The 12,860-nt window shown below is 40.1% G+C and overlaps 1 protein-coding gene across 1 annotated transcript in view; it reads left to right on the top strand.

Moving 5' to 3' along the window:
* Positions 1–12,860, top strand: part of ADAM10 (ADAM metallopeptidase domain 10) — a 127,779-nt gene that overhangs the window by 84,002 nt on the left and 30,917 nt on the right. Inside the window, exons 5-6 of the mRNA XM_075273509.1 lie at positions 6,967–7,079; positions 8,358–8,510. Coding sequence (XP_075129610.1) covers positions 6,967–7,079; positions 8,358–8,510 — 266 coding nt within the window. The remainder of the gene's footprint in view (positions 1–6,966; positions 7,080–8,357; positions 8,511–12,860) is intronic.

Raw genomic sequence — 12,860 nt, 5'->3', positions numbered from 1 at the left:
AAAGGGCCTCCGTCTGCATCTGTCATTTCATGTCCATTGCTTTCGTCCTGTGGTGAATGCGAGCAACTGACATTGAATAACAGTAGCGTAAATCCCCCTCTTATCCCACATTCACATGACCGTTTCACCAGAAAAACTCTGTCCATGTGTTGGCCCTAAAAATGCTTCCAATGTGGAGGAGTTCTGCCAAACAGGCCAGCTGACAAATGTTCAGCCTATATGGTGTGGGTGATTACAGCGGGTTAGCCACTGTAGATTCCCAGGCAGCTAAGCCTCATCCACTTGATGCTACTAAAACCTCCAACTAAGAGTGGTTATCTCTGCAAGTTTTGAGGCCCTAGCATGGCAATTATTGCTTTTAGTTCTTCAGTCTTTGCACAGTGGAGAATCCTTTTTTCACGGATCCCTCCATACTCTGTAATATATTAGGGTTTCTGTGGAAAATGGATGTTTCTCACGGCCAACTTGCACCATGATCGTGTGAATATAGGCTAAGGGTATGTTTACACATAGCAGGCTTGCTGGATATATTTCTTCTAGTGTCCAATATATCTAAATGGGTATTTTACAGAAATCCTTGGACCTATAGCAGAAGCAATTCTATTCAGCCTCAGTCTCAGAAGTTTATGCAGCAAGTATGCTACCTGGTAACATATATATATATATATATATATATATATATATATATATATATATATATATATATATATAGTAGTTGCTTAGTCTTCCAGGATCATTAATGTGTGCCCAGTTTATGGACAAGTGCGGGGTGTGTTTTTTTTCTAATCTTCTTATTGTTGACTTGGTTTCTTGAGAACTGTTCTTTGGTCACCATCAAACTAAATAAAAAAAAATAAATAAAAAAATCCCGATGCAGGTACGTGCTAATTTCAGCATGTAAAGGGTGCACTTTTTAGAAGTCGGCAGAAAGTAGGATCAGCTGTTGCCATGACAGAATCGTTAGGAGGGATAGCAGTCCAATTACCGCTAATAATAATGTGGTCTCCCAGGTCAACTGATCTGTCTTCACAGCTTGTGATGTTTGTAAGCAGTAATAGGCTGATGACTCAATCTCTGGTTCTGTTCTTTACATAATGGAGAACTGAGATGTATTCTTTCAGACACTGCTTCTGTATCATTTAACCTAATGGGTAGTCCCTGAACGGGCTAAATGGTGTATGTGGACTTGGTATGACGTGCATGTGTCAGTAAATTCCCATGTTCTTGCTCTTAATAAGGAGGTTTTAGTACAATTTTTCTCATATTTAAACCAGTACTCCAATAATATAAACTGTTTGATAAACAGTAATGTATATACAGGTAGTCCTCGGGTTACGACAGTCTCGGGTTACGACGTTTCGCGGTTACGACAGCTCCCTTGTAACAGAAAACTGCCAGCACTCCCAGCTAGCAAGGACTAGCCTGCGGAAAATCAATGCTGGCAGCTTGCTGTTACAAGTGAGCTTGTAAAATAAAACCCTGAACAGAATGTGAAACTTGCCGTACGGTGCAGGGTGGGCGGGCGGGCGGGCATTCAGGCCTCCTCTTTCTCCGATGTTCCGTCCTCCTCCGGCGCTCGCAAGCTGATAATGGCCAGGGCACATGCGCAGTATCATGATGCTTCTATTACGGCTACTGCGCATGCGCCCAGGCCATTATCAGCTTGCGAGCGCCGGAGGAGGACGGAACATCGGAGGAAGAGGAGGCCTGAATGCCTGCCCACCCTGCACCGTACGGTTAGTTTTAAAGGGTGTGTGTGTGGGGGGGGTGTTGATCCGTTCCTACGCGGCGTCGGTATGGTAGGTTCCGACTTACGTCGAAATTCGGTTTACGACGCCGCGCAAGAACGGATCAACGTCGTAAGTCGAGGACTACCTGTATGGAGATAACCAAGGTTATGGAGGAAAAAGTCATGCTCCAGCTTCAAAAATAATTTTTTAATTACATTGTAAATTTAATAATATTTAGATGGTTTGTTGTTGTTGCATATTTACTAAATTTAAAGGGATTCTAGCACTAAAAACTTTTTTTTTTTTTTCTTGTCCACATGTTGGAATAGCCTTAAAAGAGACTATTCTTCTACTGTTAGATGTCGTCTTTACCCCGCCGTTCTGTTTAAAATTCCGTTTTCATGTTTATGATAATGTGTTCACTTGCAGCATGGGAAGCGGGCCCCAGCGCTCAAACAGCACTGGGGGCGTCTCCAATGCTGTGAGAGAACTCTCCAGTGCCGCCTCCATCTTCTTCAGGAACCGGCCTCTACGTGTTGTCTTCCAGCCTGGCTTTCAATCTTCTACGCATGCGCAGTCGGCCCTGCCAACGGGCCTCGGGCAGGGCCGACTGCACCTCCACGCGGCCATTTTTTTTGTGGCCACTTACGCGAGCTCTTGTAGTAAGCGGCCACAAAAAATGGCCGTTCGCAGGTGCAGTCAGCTCTGCCCAGAGGTAGAAGAGAGAATAGCAGTGTCTGCCTGCTGGGCAAGTTGGAGTGCTACTGCTTTGGTCGCTAGTGGAAAAGGTAGTTGGCTAAAATTACTGGTGACGTTAAAAAAAAATAAAAATTATTATAATAATTTTATTATGTCACTAGTTGGCAGTGAGGTTGCCTTTTCTGTCTACTGAAGAAGCAACATCTCTTTAAACTCTGTATTAACTATTGGGGATGCAAAAATTCAACTGTCACAAACCCACATTGAAGAAGATGAATCTGATGTCACATAGTTCACTGTAGTATCAGCAGGCAGCGGAGAGAGCGATAGAGAGACTTCCCGTTTGCACATAAATATATGCTCGGAAAAAGAGGTCAGACTGATCATTATGTTGTTTTGCTTATTTATGTAACGCCATCATATTCCGCAGCGCTTGTCCTGTACACACTAGATATATTCCTTACCAGTTTGTTTGGAGTGTGAGAGGAAACCCACCCAGTCACCAGGAGAACACACACACTCCTTGCAGATGTCACCCTTGACCTTCGAACCTAGAACTTCAGTGCTACAAGGCAACAGTGCTAACTGAAACAACAGTACCTATTGAAAAAGATGAATGAGGTTAAGGAAATGCACAATGTAAGGAACTATTTTATGATGTATTAAAAAAAAAAAAAAAATCACAAAACTCTCCCTTATGCTACAGTGTAAATATTCAATAGGGACATTTTTTCTTTGTCTGGGAAGCTCCAGTCACATGTGCATTGTTTACTATCCAAACATGTAAGTTCGGTAGCTATTAAACTGGCCATACGGTTGACACTAGGCTCACACTAGCGTTAGGCTTTCTGTTCTGTTTGGGGATCCGGAAAACGGAGCGCTAATCCACTTAAAAAGTGGTTACTAGCAGAAACTCGCTGACCTCATAGACTTTAATTGGGTCTGCCAGGTTCGAAAAATGTGGAGAGAAAAGTCCGAGAATGGATACATGCTTGGATGAACGTGCATGTGTGGGTAATCTGGAGAGATTACTAATGGATGATGGCTCTTAAGTACGGTATATAGTCAGCTTTTTCTATAGTGCCATTTGACAGGCTATGAACACTATTAATTCTATCATACACCAGAGTTCAGATTTACAAAATGCAGTTTGGGTCATATTGTGGCATAAAAGTAGAGTTTAACTTTGTAAAGACTGATGCTTCTAATGCTCGTAATCTGATTAACTCCCTAAATGCTCTGACAAATGAGTCTCTATGGTTTCTGGTAGCAATGTTATTAAAATTGTGTGGCCAATTTTTAGTCAAAATCAGCGAGTAATATAACTTTTTCTAATGTGTGTTTTTTTTTGTTTTTCTTTTTATTCTGATTTATAATTTTTTAGTTTTTTTGCTTCCTGTACATTATTATGGGTGGCTACTATCTATTCTGCTGTACAGATACAGAGATAAAGACTAACAAAAACATAAATAAATCTTTAAAAACAAGTTTAACTTAAAAGTTAGGTTTAAAGAATAGGGCATTCTCTTGTGACGTCCCTTTTAAGCTTTAAGGAAAAACAGGGTTTTATTCTTTTGTGTGTGAACTATTTCTAAATGGAATAATAGCGTGATTAGTAAATGTGACTCCTCTGTGTCTATTCATACATGTGCCGGTGCCAATGGGACCTTTATTATCTGCCATGTATTGTTCTTCAGTTGACAGTGGATTTATCTGTCTTCTGCAGTTTGGGCCTATGATACACGATCCATTGACGGAGGCATGATACATGTTGGGGAAGAATCAGTGGCTAAAATAATTGCTGGTAGAGTTGGCAAAAAGTCTGCCAATGTTATCTGTCAGTAAGATACTTACAAAATGTCAGAAGGCTTCCGCTCCGATTCTACAGATGATCAGAGATTTGTTCCCAAATGAAACTCATTTTAAAACCACTACTTTTATCTTATACACCAAAGTAAAAGCTAAACCTCTCTTCACCACTTTGCAGATTTTCTTGCAGAATGATAAGCTCTTAAAGCAGTCAAGAGTCAGACTTAAACTGGGTCCTTCACCTAATGGTCTATTGCTTTATGGCGTAGGTCTCTTGAGAAAGAAGGGTGAAATGTGCTGGACGATTTTGCCTAACATAAAATCTGAAAATTTGTTCCACTTACAGGCGATTCTCTATTCTTAAACAAAATTTGAATGTGGTTTTTTTTTTCTTTAAAGATAGGTTAGTTATAGTCAAATATATTTTTGCAGGCATCCTCTTCCTATAATCCAACTACTGGCTACAGTGTAGAATATATTTCTCATAATTTTTTAGCAGCAAGAACAAAACTTGCGTGGCATCTATTGGGCTCTGTGGCAGGACTAATGACTTCACCATCCTACTGAAAATCGGAATCATGATTTTTATTTATTTTTTGTAATGGCGATTTAATTCAATTAATTACACAGCCTCAACGTGTCCGAGCATTTTTACCCCCTGGATTGATGATATTTTTGATCTTGTGTATTTTGTTACTATTTCTTTTACTAGTTGCCTAGAGAACCAGAGAATAGGTATGGATCTTTTATTGGGGTTTTTTATTATCCATATTTAATTTTTACATACGTATAAGGATATGAGTGATTTATTTGTGGCTGCCTAGTATGTATTTTGTATATGTATTTTGATTTCACATGTGACGGGTCTTAGACGTGCTTGCTTGGTTTCCATTGTATCCAGAATAATCAGAGACGAAGCAGAAATAAAAGTTGTCCAATGTGTATTAGGCTGGCCATACAAATAGTTTGTATATTGGTCACGCTCTGATTTCGGCACAACTGGTTGGCTGACATGTATGGGGGGGGGGGGGGGGGGGGGTCTCATACCTCTCTCACCGAAAGCAGTTGTCTGTGTAGGAGGGATTGGGGTAAAGGAATAAAAAAAAGGATTGGGCATTCAGAAATCTGACGTTCCCAGACCTTGGGAGAAAAGCCGCCACCTGAGGTTTTTCCCCTTCCCGTTCAGAAGATACATGTGTTTGCTGTCTTACATGAAAAAGAAAATTGGTGATATTCAGTACACCGTTAATGGCTGTTTGTTGGTTACTACTTTTATTATACAGGCACAAAGAGGCGAGAGCCAGTGCGCTTTCAGGATAAATAGAAAACATTGATTTAGAGAGAATTGCGCTGCTCTTCAACCTCTCTGATCCTTTTAACATTATAAATAACCTCTTGCAAAAATGTCATTTTTCTGTTAATGGAACTTGGGTCTGGAAGGCTGCAATAGCTTTTCAATTGCTGTATTTTCTTTTAGGGTCATTGAAAAACTTTCTGAAACATGTTGTCCATCTGTCAGACTCTTATTTGTTTTATTTTGCACTTGGACACTTCATTGAAAAGAATTTCTGTGGTTGGAGACTTTGACGAAAATGGAAACCCCCTGAAGGGACTGGTGACACTTGTGCGTGGGTCCTATTTGGGGGCATTCACACGGAGCAAAGTGGCGCTGATTCTGCCACGACAACTCGCGGCAAAATCGGCACTGTTAAAAAGACTCCCATTGAGTTCAATGTGTTTATACCTGGAAGACAGAACCCATTGAACTCAATGGGAGTCTTTTTTTTTAATTTTTATCAGTGCTGACTCTGCCACGAGTCATCGAGGCAGAATCAGCGCCACTTTACTCCGTGTGAATGCACCCTTAAGGTTTATGGACTTCATAGGTGTGGTGCCCACTTTAGAGAAGAACTATGGTCCAGAACTGTAGTTGTCTTGCAGAAGTTACACAATTTTCCAATATACTTTCTCAGTTTTCTACATCTTTCTGTCATTTTCTCCTTACTGCAAGTGGATAAAAATCAGAACTAAAAATAAGGAATTGACAGAAAGCAGAGATCTAAAAAACCATGAGGAGTTGATACAGAAATTATTTTGAAAAACTGTAACATTTATAGAATTTTTTATTTTAATAAAGCATCTCTTTCTCTGGGACAATCCCTTTAATTGATCATATGACATACGCTCTATTCTAGGTATGTATTTCATTAACCATAGGTTGTGCACCTCGAACCCAGTCAGAAGATTCTTATTTTTTTTTTAATTCAATTTTCATAGAATTCTAAACTTGCCATATGTGGATATGGTGCATAAACAGTTAAATAGTAACACAGTAGTGAGTGTAAGTTACAGCATAACACGAGATACAAGCCTGAATCTCAGGTCACGTTGAATGAACAAAGACTATTGATCAGTCTGACTGAGAACCAGATTAGGTTTGGGGGTGGGGGGTGTTTATCTGGGCCCAGGGAACACTGATGTGGTGTCCAGGTTCTCAGTCCTGAATTCTTTCATTTCTTGACTCTAATTGAGTTTTTCTGCACCTTGTGTTTGTTTATAGGATTAATATACTGTATATTGGTTATGTAATAAATTGTCTTCCACTGTTCACATTAGGGCACGTTCTGTAGTAAAGCAACTTAGAATAGTTTTATTGTGCTGTCTTCATGAAAAGCTCTTTGTGAAACTTCGGAGGTTTGTGTAACTTTCTTGAATTTCTGCTTTACAGAATATCCTCATAAATATGGAGCTCAGGGGGGATGTGCAGATCACTCTGTCTTTGAAAGAATGAAAAAGTATCAGATGTCGGCTCAAAGTGAAGAAAGTGAGCTGGAGAAACAGGTACAGGTCATTTATTGGCTCTATTCTATAGCCCTGCTTAAAGGGGATGTGCCACAAAAAGTATTTAGCCTGTATCCATAGATAGAGGCTAAATACCTGATCTATGGGGGTCTGACTGCTGAGACCCCCACAATCTTGAGAACAAATGCTCAGTGGTAGTGTTGGAGATGACTGTCAGAGAGTGCTTTAACACATAATCCTATATCATTGAATAAAATGAAGTTGTCTCCCCAGCCTAAAGCGGCTGATTTGTACAAGACAGAGTTTTTAATGAGATGAGTGGCAAAATCCATAAAAGTGCCCCTTAAATTGAATATTAATACATAAGCTTTACTAAAGGGGATTTATCTGGGATTTTAATATTGATGACCTGTCCTTTAGGATAGATTGGCCGTCAGTATATGATTGGAGGGGGGTCTGACACCTGCGACCCATGCCGATCAGCTTTTTGAAGATATTCAGGGTAGCACTGCAACTGCTTTATTAGATGCCAAGCACAGTGGAATACATTCTGGAGGGGTCTGTACTTCATGTTGCCACCCATTGAGTCGCATATAGGCCACATGACACGTGAACATAATGTCACTGGCTTGTGATGGAGAGGCAACACTCACCCAGAATATTCGTTTTAAAGGACTTTCCTATATCACAAATTTGACATAGCCACAGGTCCCACAGTAGTATGCATGAGTGGCTTTTCCCTGACCCCCATCTTCCAGCTGTCTAGAGATGGCTGCACATTCATGACCTCTCGTTTCTGTCCCCTCCCACAGCATGTAATTTCACAGAAACAGAGAGGACCTGCAGCTACAACCCCCCTCTTTTTCAATACTGTTTTTTTTTAAATTACTTCAGTTTTTTTTTTTTTTGTTTTTTTTTGGGGGGGAGGGGGAGAATTGGGAAAGGGTACATGTAGGCCAGAACTGCAGAACTAGCTGTATTAAAAGATTTCATATGTGTTTTCATATGGTTTTATGCAAAAAAACAAATGGCAATAATAGCTACAAAACTTGCCTGCCTGATATCTGAGATCTTACTATTGATATAATATTATTGTTAATACTGCTTGCTATAGCTATATATTATTTGCGTAGTTTTGCCTATTTTTTTTTCTTCTAATCAATATAATTACTTTGTTGAGCAATTACTATTTCTGATCTTCTATTACTGTAAGTTATAGTAGATCACTAGCTCTTATTGATCTCTGTGCTATCCATTCATACTTTGACTATAGTTGAAGCAGGGAGACTTAATACTTTTATCTCTAAATGCTATTAGGAACACTTAGAAGAGCATGAAGAATCTGGTCCAGTCATCCTTAGGAAGAAAAGAGCAGCACAGGCAGAGAAAAATACCTGCCAGCTCTACATCCAGACTGACCATCTGTTCTTCAGGAGATACGGAGAAACAAGGGAAGCCGTGATTGCCCAGGTAACATCTTTTGCGTCTTGAGATTGCTGCGCTACATGCAAATTGTTTGCATTTTAATAATGGGTTGGAGATCAGTTTCTATAACCAAATGTTTTTGTAAGCAATTTCTTATGATTCCTTTTCATTTCTAAGTGCTAGTTATCAGCATGTAGTAGAATTATTTCTTCTCTAATTTGGAGAATATTTAATGAAAATGTTAAGAAATGATATGCCTCATAATACATTGATAATAGTTCATCGGCGGTATATAAAACAAATTGGGTGCAGATTTCCAGAAGATTGGATGCTATTCTTAAAAGGGGTTGTCCAAGAACTGGACAAATGAGAGGAGGCTATGAAAGATGAAACATTAAGGAAATAAAGTTCATGCTCTACTCTCCCTGGCATTCTGATGTCCACCAAAGGCCTTTGCATCCACAGAGAAAGGCTCAGTGACATGTGAGTGATGTCACCAGGTTCTTCCCAGCCAATATTGAAACCACTGATTGACAGTGGTCACATGCAGCACAGGGCTTCCAGTTGTGAAGGCATGGTGCACCCTTAGCACCAACTGATGCTGGGAAAAGGTGATTGTTTTTGGATTAAAAAAAAAAAAAAAAAGTTTCACCTTCCTCAGCCTCTTGTGTTTGACAACACTAAGTTTTCCATATATTTTTATATTAACATGATGATACCTAGTATATGTACTTAGTTGTTTTTTTTTTGTTGTTTTTTTTTATATAAATTGTGAGCACTTTGAATACTATGTAAATACATCAAAATACCCTCCTAATCCCTTTAAGGGTATGTTCACATGGAGATTTTTGCAGGTGGATTTTAATGCAGAATCCGCCTCAAAATCCACCTACAAAAAAAAGGCTCCCATTAATTTGTGGGAGCTGCTCGCTTTTTTTCTTCCTGCTAACGATTTTTTTTTTCATGTAACGGGAAAAAGAATCGACATGCCCTATCTTCCCATGGATTCTGTGGATGACTCAGCCGTGGCATCTGCGGCGTGAGACTCACATCAATTAGTCCCATTCATTTGGGCCTAATCAAGAGGCGGGATGGCGCGATGGGATGCCCGTGCACTGAACATCCTTTAAAAAAACATAAAAAAAAAAACCATGTAGACTGTAGACACAACTAACTTCTAGCCCTCCAGAAAGACTGGATTGATGCTTGCCCTTCTCTGTAAGGATGAACTGTATAGCTTATACACTATGCTTTTTGCTACAAATGAATACAATATGGCGTTTAACAGCTAGTGTGAACTTCTGCCAGCATCACCGGAGAGTTGTTAGCTTTACTTCAGTGTAATGTAAATTAAGAGCTGACTTTGGTTTCTTGCTGAACTAAGACAAAACACAAGGTTAATAAAAACTGGTTGTTTTCTCCTTGTGCATGCTGTATATAAAGTTTCAATGACTGGCGTTTTTATCTGGGAGTATCTTATCTCCTATAATTAAATTGACAATTGAAGGGCTTCACCAGTGTATATAACGCCTCGCTCCCATCCCTTCTATCCACTTTATTCTGCACATTGAACGTTTACTCCTATCTTTTTAATCTGCCTCAATTTCTTCATTTCTTGCGTTCCCCTGATCCAACTCTCCACAAGTGCAGAAAGTTTTAATATCTCTGACCCTTAGTATTTCTGAGCATATTATCATCCGGCTGCAGTTTGTGTCTCATGAGATATCATTACTGTAATGGACTGTAGGCTCAGTCCAGTGCTTGGCGTTTCACTGGTAATTTATATTGAAAAGTGTGAATTTCCGTTTTGTCCTCTTTGCTGGAGCGTTTTCTTCCTTCATTTTGTGTGTTGATGTCAAGGGATGAATTTAGCATGTCTCCTTACTAGAAATAACCCAGCCGCACAAAGGAAATGTAGAAAAGTCTCATGAACGTTTAGGATTGGAAATCCTTAGGGTAAAAGTCTTATAAAATAATACTGTGTTATGCTTCATCCTAACACTTAAAGCTAAATTGAAAGTGGCAGCCATAAAGGGAGGATGAATCTTATAAAGAAACACAGTACATTAAGTCCTTTTCAGCCTGATGGATCCTCCTTTTAAGTATTGCTTGAACTGGCTATGCTCTTTAACATGGATATAGAGTATGACTATTTAGATGAGGGACAAAAATCCTACTAGAGCCTGAACGGAATCAGTGGGACTTAACTGTGTTCTATTTTTTTCCAAGGGTACATTATACAGGCCGATCACTGTCTTATTCCAAATAATAGTTTTCAGAGCATGAGCATGCTTTTTTTCCCCTCGATATCTGTGCATACTTTTATATTATCATAAATGGAATCTGTCAGCAGCCCTGACCCTGCAACACCCTGCTGACAGCACTAAACAGATGACTAGGAAACCAGTTTAAGCATACTTTTTGTTCACGTAAAAGTTAGAAACCCAAAAAAATGTAGCTTTACTCTAACAAAATATCTCTGGTTGTACCTTCACTATAAAGTGTCCTGAAATCCTTACAATAAATGTTAATCAAATTCACCCATCCTGATTCTTGAATGATGGCTGCAGTCCTGCATGAGCAGAGAGGAAGGGGTTTAAGAGCACTTACTGTAAAGAGCCCAGGAAGCCTCATAGTCTGTAACAATTGGTATCCTGGCACAGACTAAAACTGCTTGCTCTTGGTCACATTCCTGTTCATGTCCACAGCAATATGTCTAAACTGGTTTCTTGGTCATCTGGTTGTCTTGCTCTCTCAGGACTCTTGCAGGGTCAGAGGTGATGGTGGATTACTGACAACTTTCATTTTCTCTCTAACGGTAGGATGTGTACCATTTGGGATCTGATCAGCCTGTAGTCTACTGATAGGTGGCTGTACTATAGACTCTCCCTGATTCTGTAGTTTAAAGGTTTTTTTTTCCTGCCCCAGTGTTAATGACTTTTTAAAAAAAATAAATTATATATATATATATATATATATATATATTTATTTATTTATTTTTAGGTCTTTCATAATAAGAATAGAACAATACAGGGATTGCAAAATTGTGTGATGTAGCAAACATGACAAATTATTCACCCATTAAAACGGGCTGATAAAGTAAAAGACTTGATATACTAATGACCTGTTCACAGGATGGGTTATCAGCATCTGAATGTAGGGGCATCTAAGATTTGGACTCAGCCATTACTATTGTTTTTGGGCACTAGATGCTACTGCTATGAACGGGACCCAAAGCAGCTATAGTCCTATTCATATAGTCAGTGCAGAGCTGAAGTTCCCTGGCACCACCACTACAGAGTGGACAGAGCTGCAGCTATTACTTGAATAGGGCTGGAAGCCTCTGAGCTCCTATCTACAACAGTAGTTTCCGATGCCCAGAGGCAACAGCAACATCTCATTAGGTCCTAGTGTCAGACTCCCACAGATCAGAAACCAATGACCAATTCTATTGGTAGCTCATCAGGCTTAAAAATGCTGTTGGAGACCACCCTTGAGTGGGTAACCTTACAATTCAGTGAAAAACTGTAACATTGGGCTATAGATGTTCATTTAATGGATTTCTCAAAATGTTTGTGTAGAGCAGAGGTTCTCAAACTTATTTGGTCTACCGCCCACTTCGAGAATTAATTATTTTCTAGCGCCCCCCCCAAATGCGCTTTTATATGAGGCAGCGGGTGGGCCTAGTACTTTCGAGAATGGACTAGAAACTTCTCGCTTCGCATTGGAGCTTACCGCCATCTATGGTACAGTTTGACAACTTTTGGACAGGAAATAGTTACTGTCTAGTCCCCTAGATGGCGTTACACGAGGAAACGCACGTTAAGCGTAAAGGAGCGGTAAAGTTTGTGTTAAAAGCAAAAAAAAAACAATTTTAAAGGGGTAGCCTCATGAAGCTTGATCTGCCTTCTAAGCTGCCTAAAAATCTTCTTTCTTCCTGTTTGCTCGCGTCAATTAGCCCCGCCCCCAAATTAGCATGTGGCTCCGCCACCACATAGCGTGATCCTATGGGTTGACTGAAGGGCCTGTGATGGTATCAAAAGGTCCTGTAGACTTGGATTTACCTTGTACAGAGTTTCCTAAAGGACCTGGCTCCTCTGCCCACTAGCAGCCTGCTCTATATAATAAAGCTTTATCCTAGTGAACAGAGAGACCAGGTCCTTTAGCCCAGTAGGATTTAGACTGCTTTATATAAGAAAGCAGCACTTATTCCACACACACCCCTCTATCTCACAGCAGGGAGCTAGGTGATGTGTATGTGATATGTATGTGTGGTGCAGACACAGGCTGGCTCCGTACACTCAGCCCCCCCCCTCTCTCCCCCCACACGGCAGGGAGCTACGTCATGTGGCTCCCTCAGCAATGAGCAGGGGGCCAGGTGCTAGTGTCCATAAT

This window comes from Leptodactylus fuscus, chromosome 5, assembly GCF_031893055.1.
Source record: "Leptodactylus fuscus isolate aLepFus1 chromosome 5, aLepFus1.hap2, whole genome shotgun sequence".
Classification (NCBI taxonomy): domain Eukaryota; kingdom Metazoa; phylum Chordata; class Amphibia; order Anura; family Leptodactylidae; genus Leptodactylus; species Leptodactylus fuscus.
The sequence above is the reverse complement of the archived record's forward strand: the minus strand, read 5'-3'. Positions and strand labels throughout refer to the sequence as shown.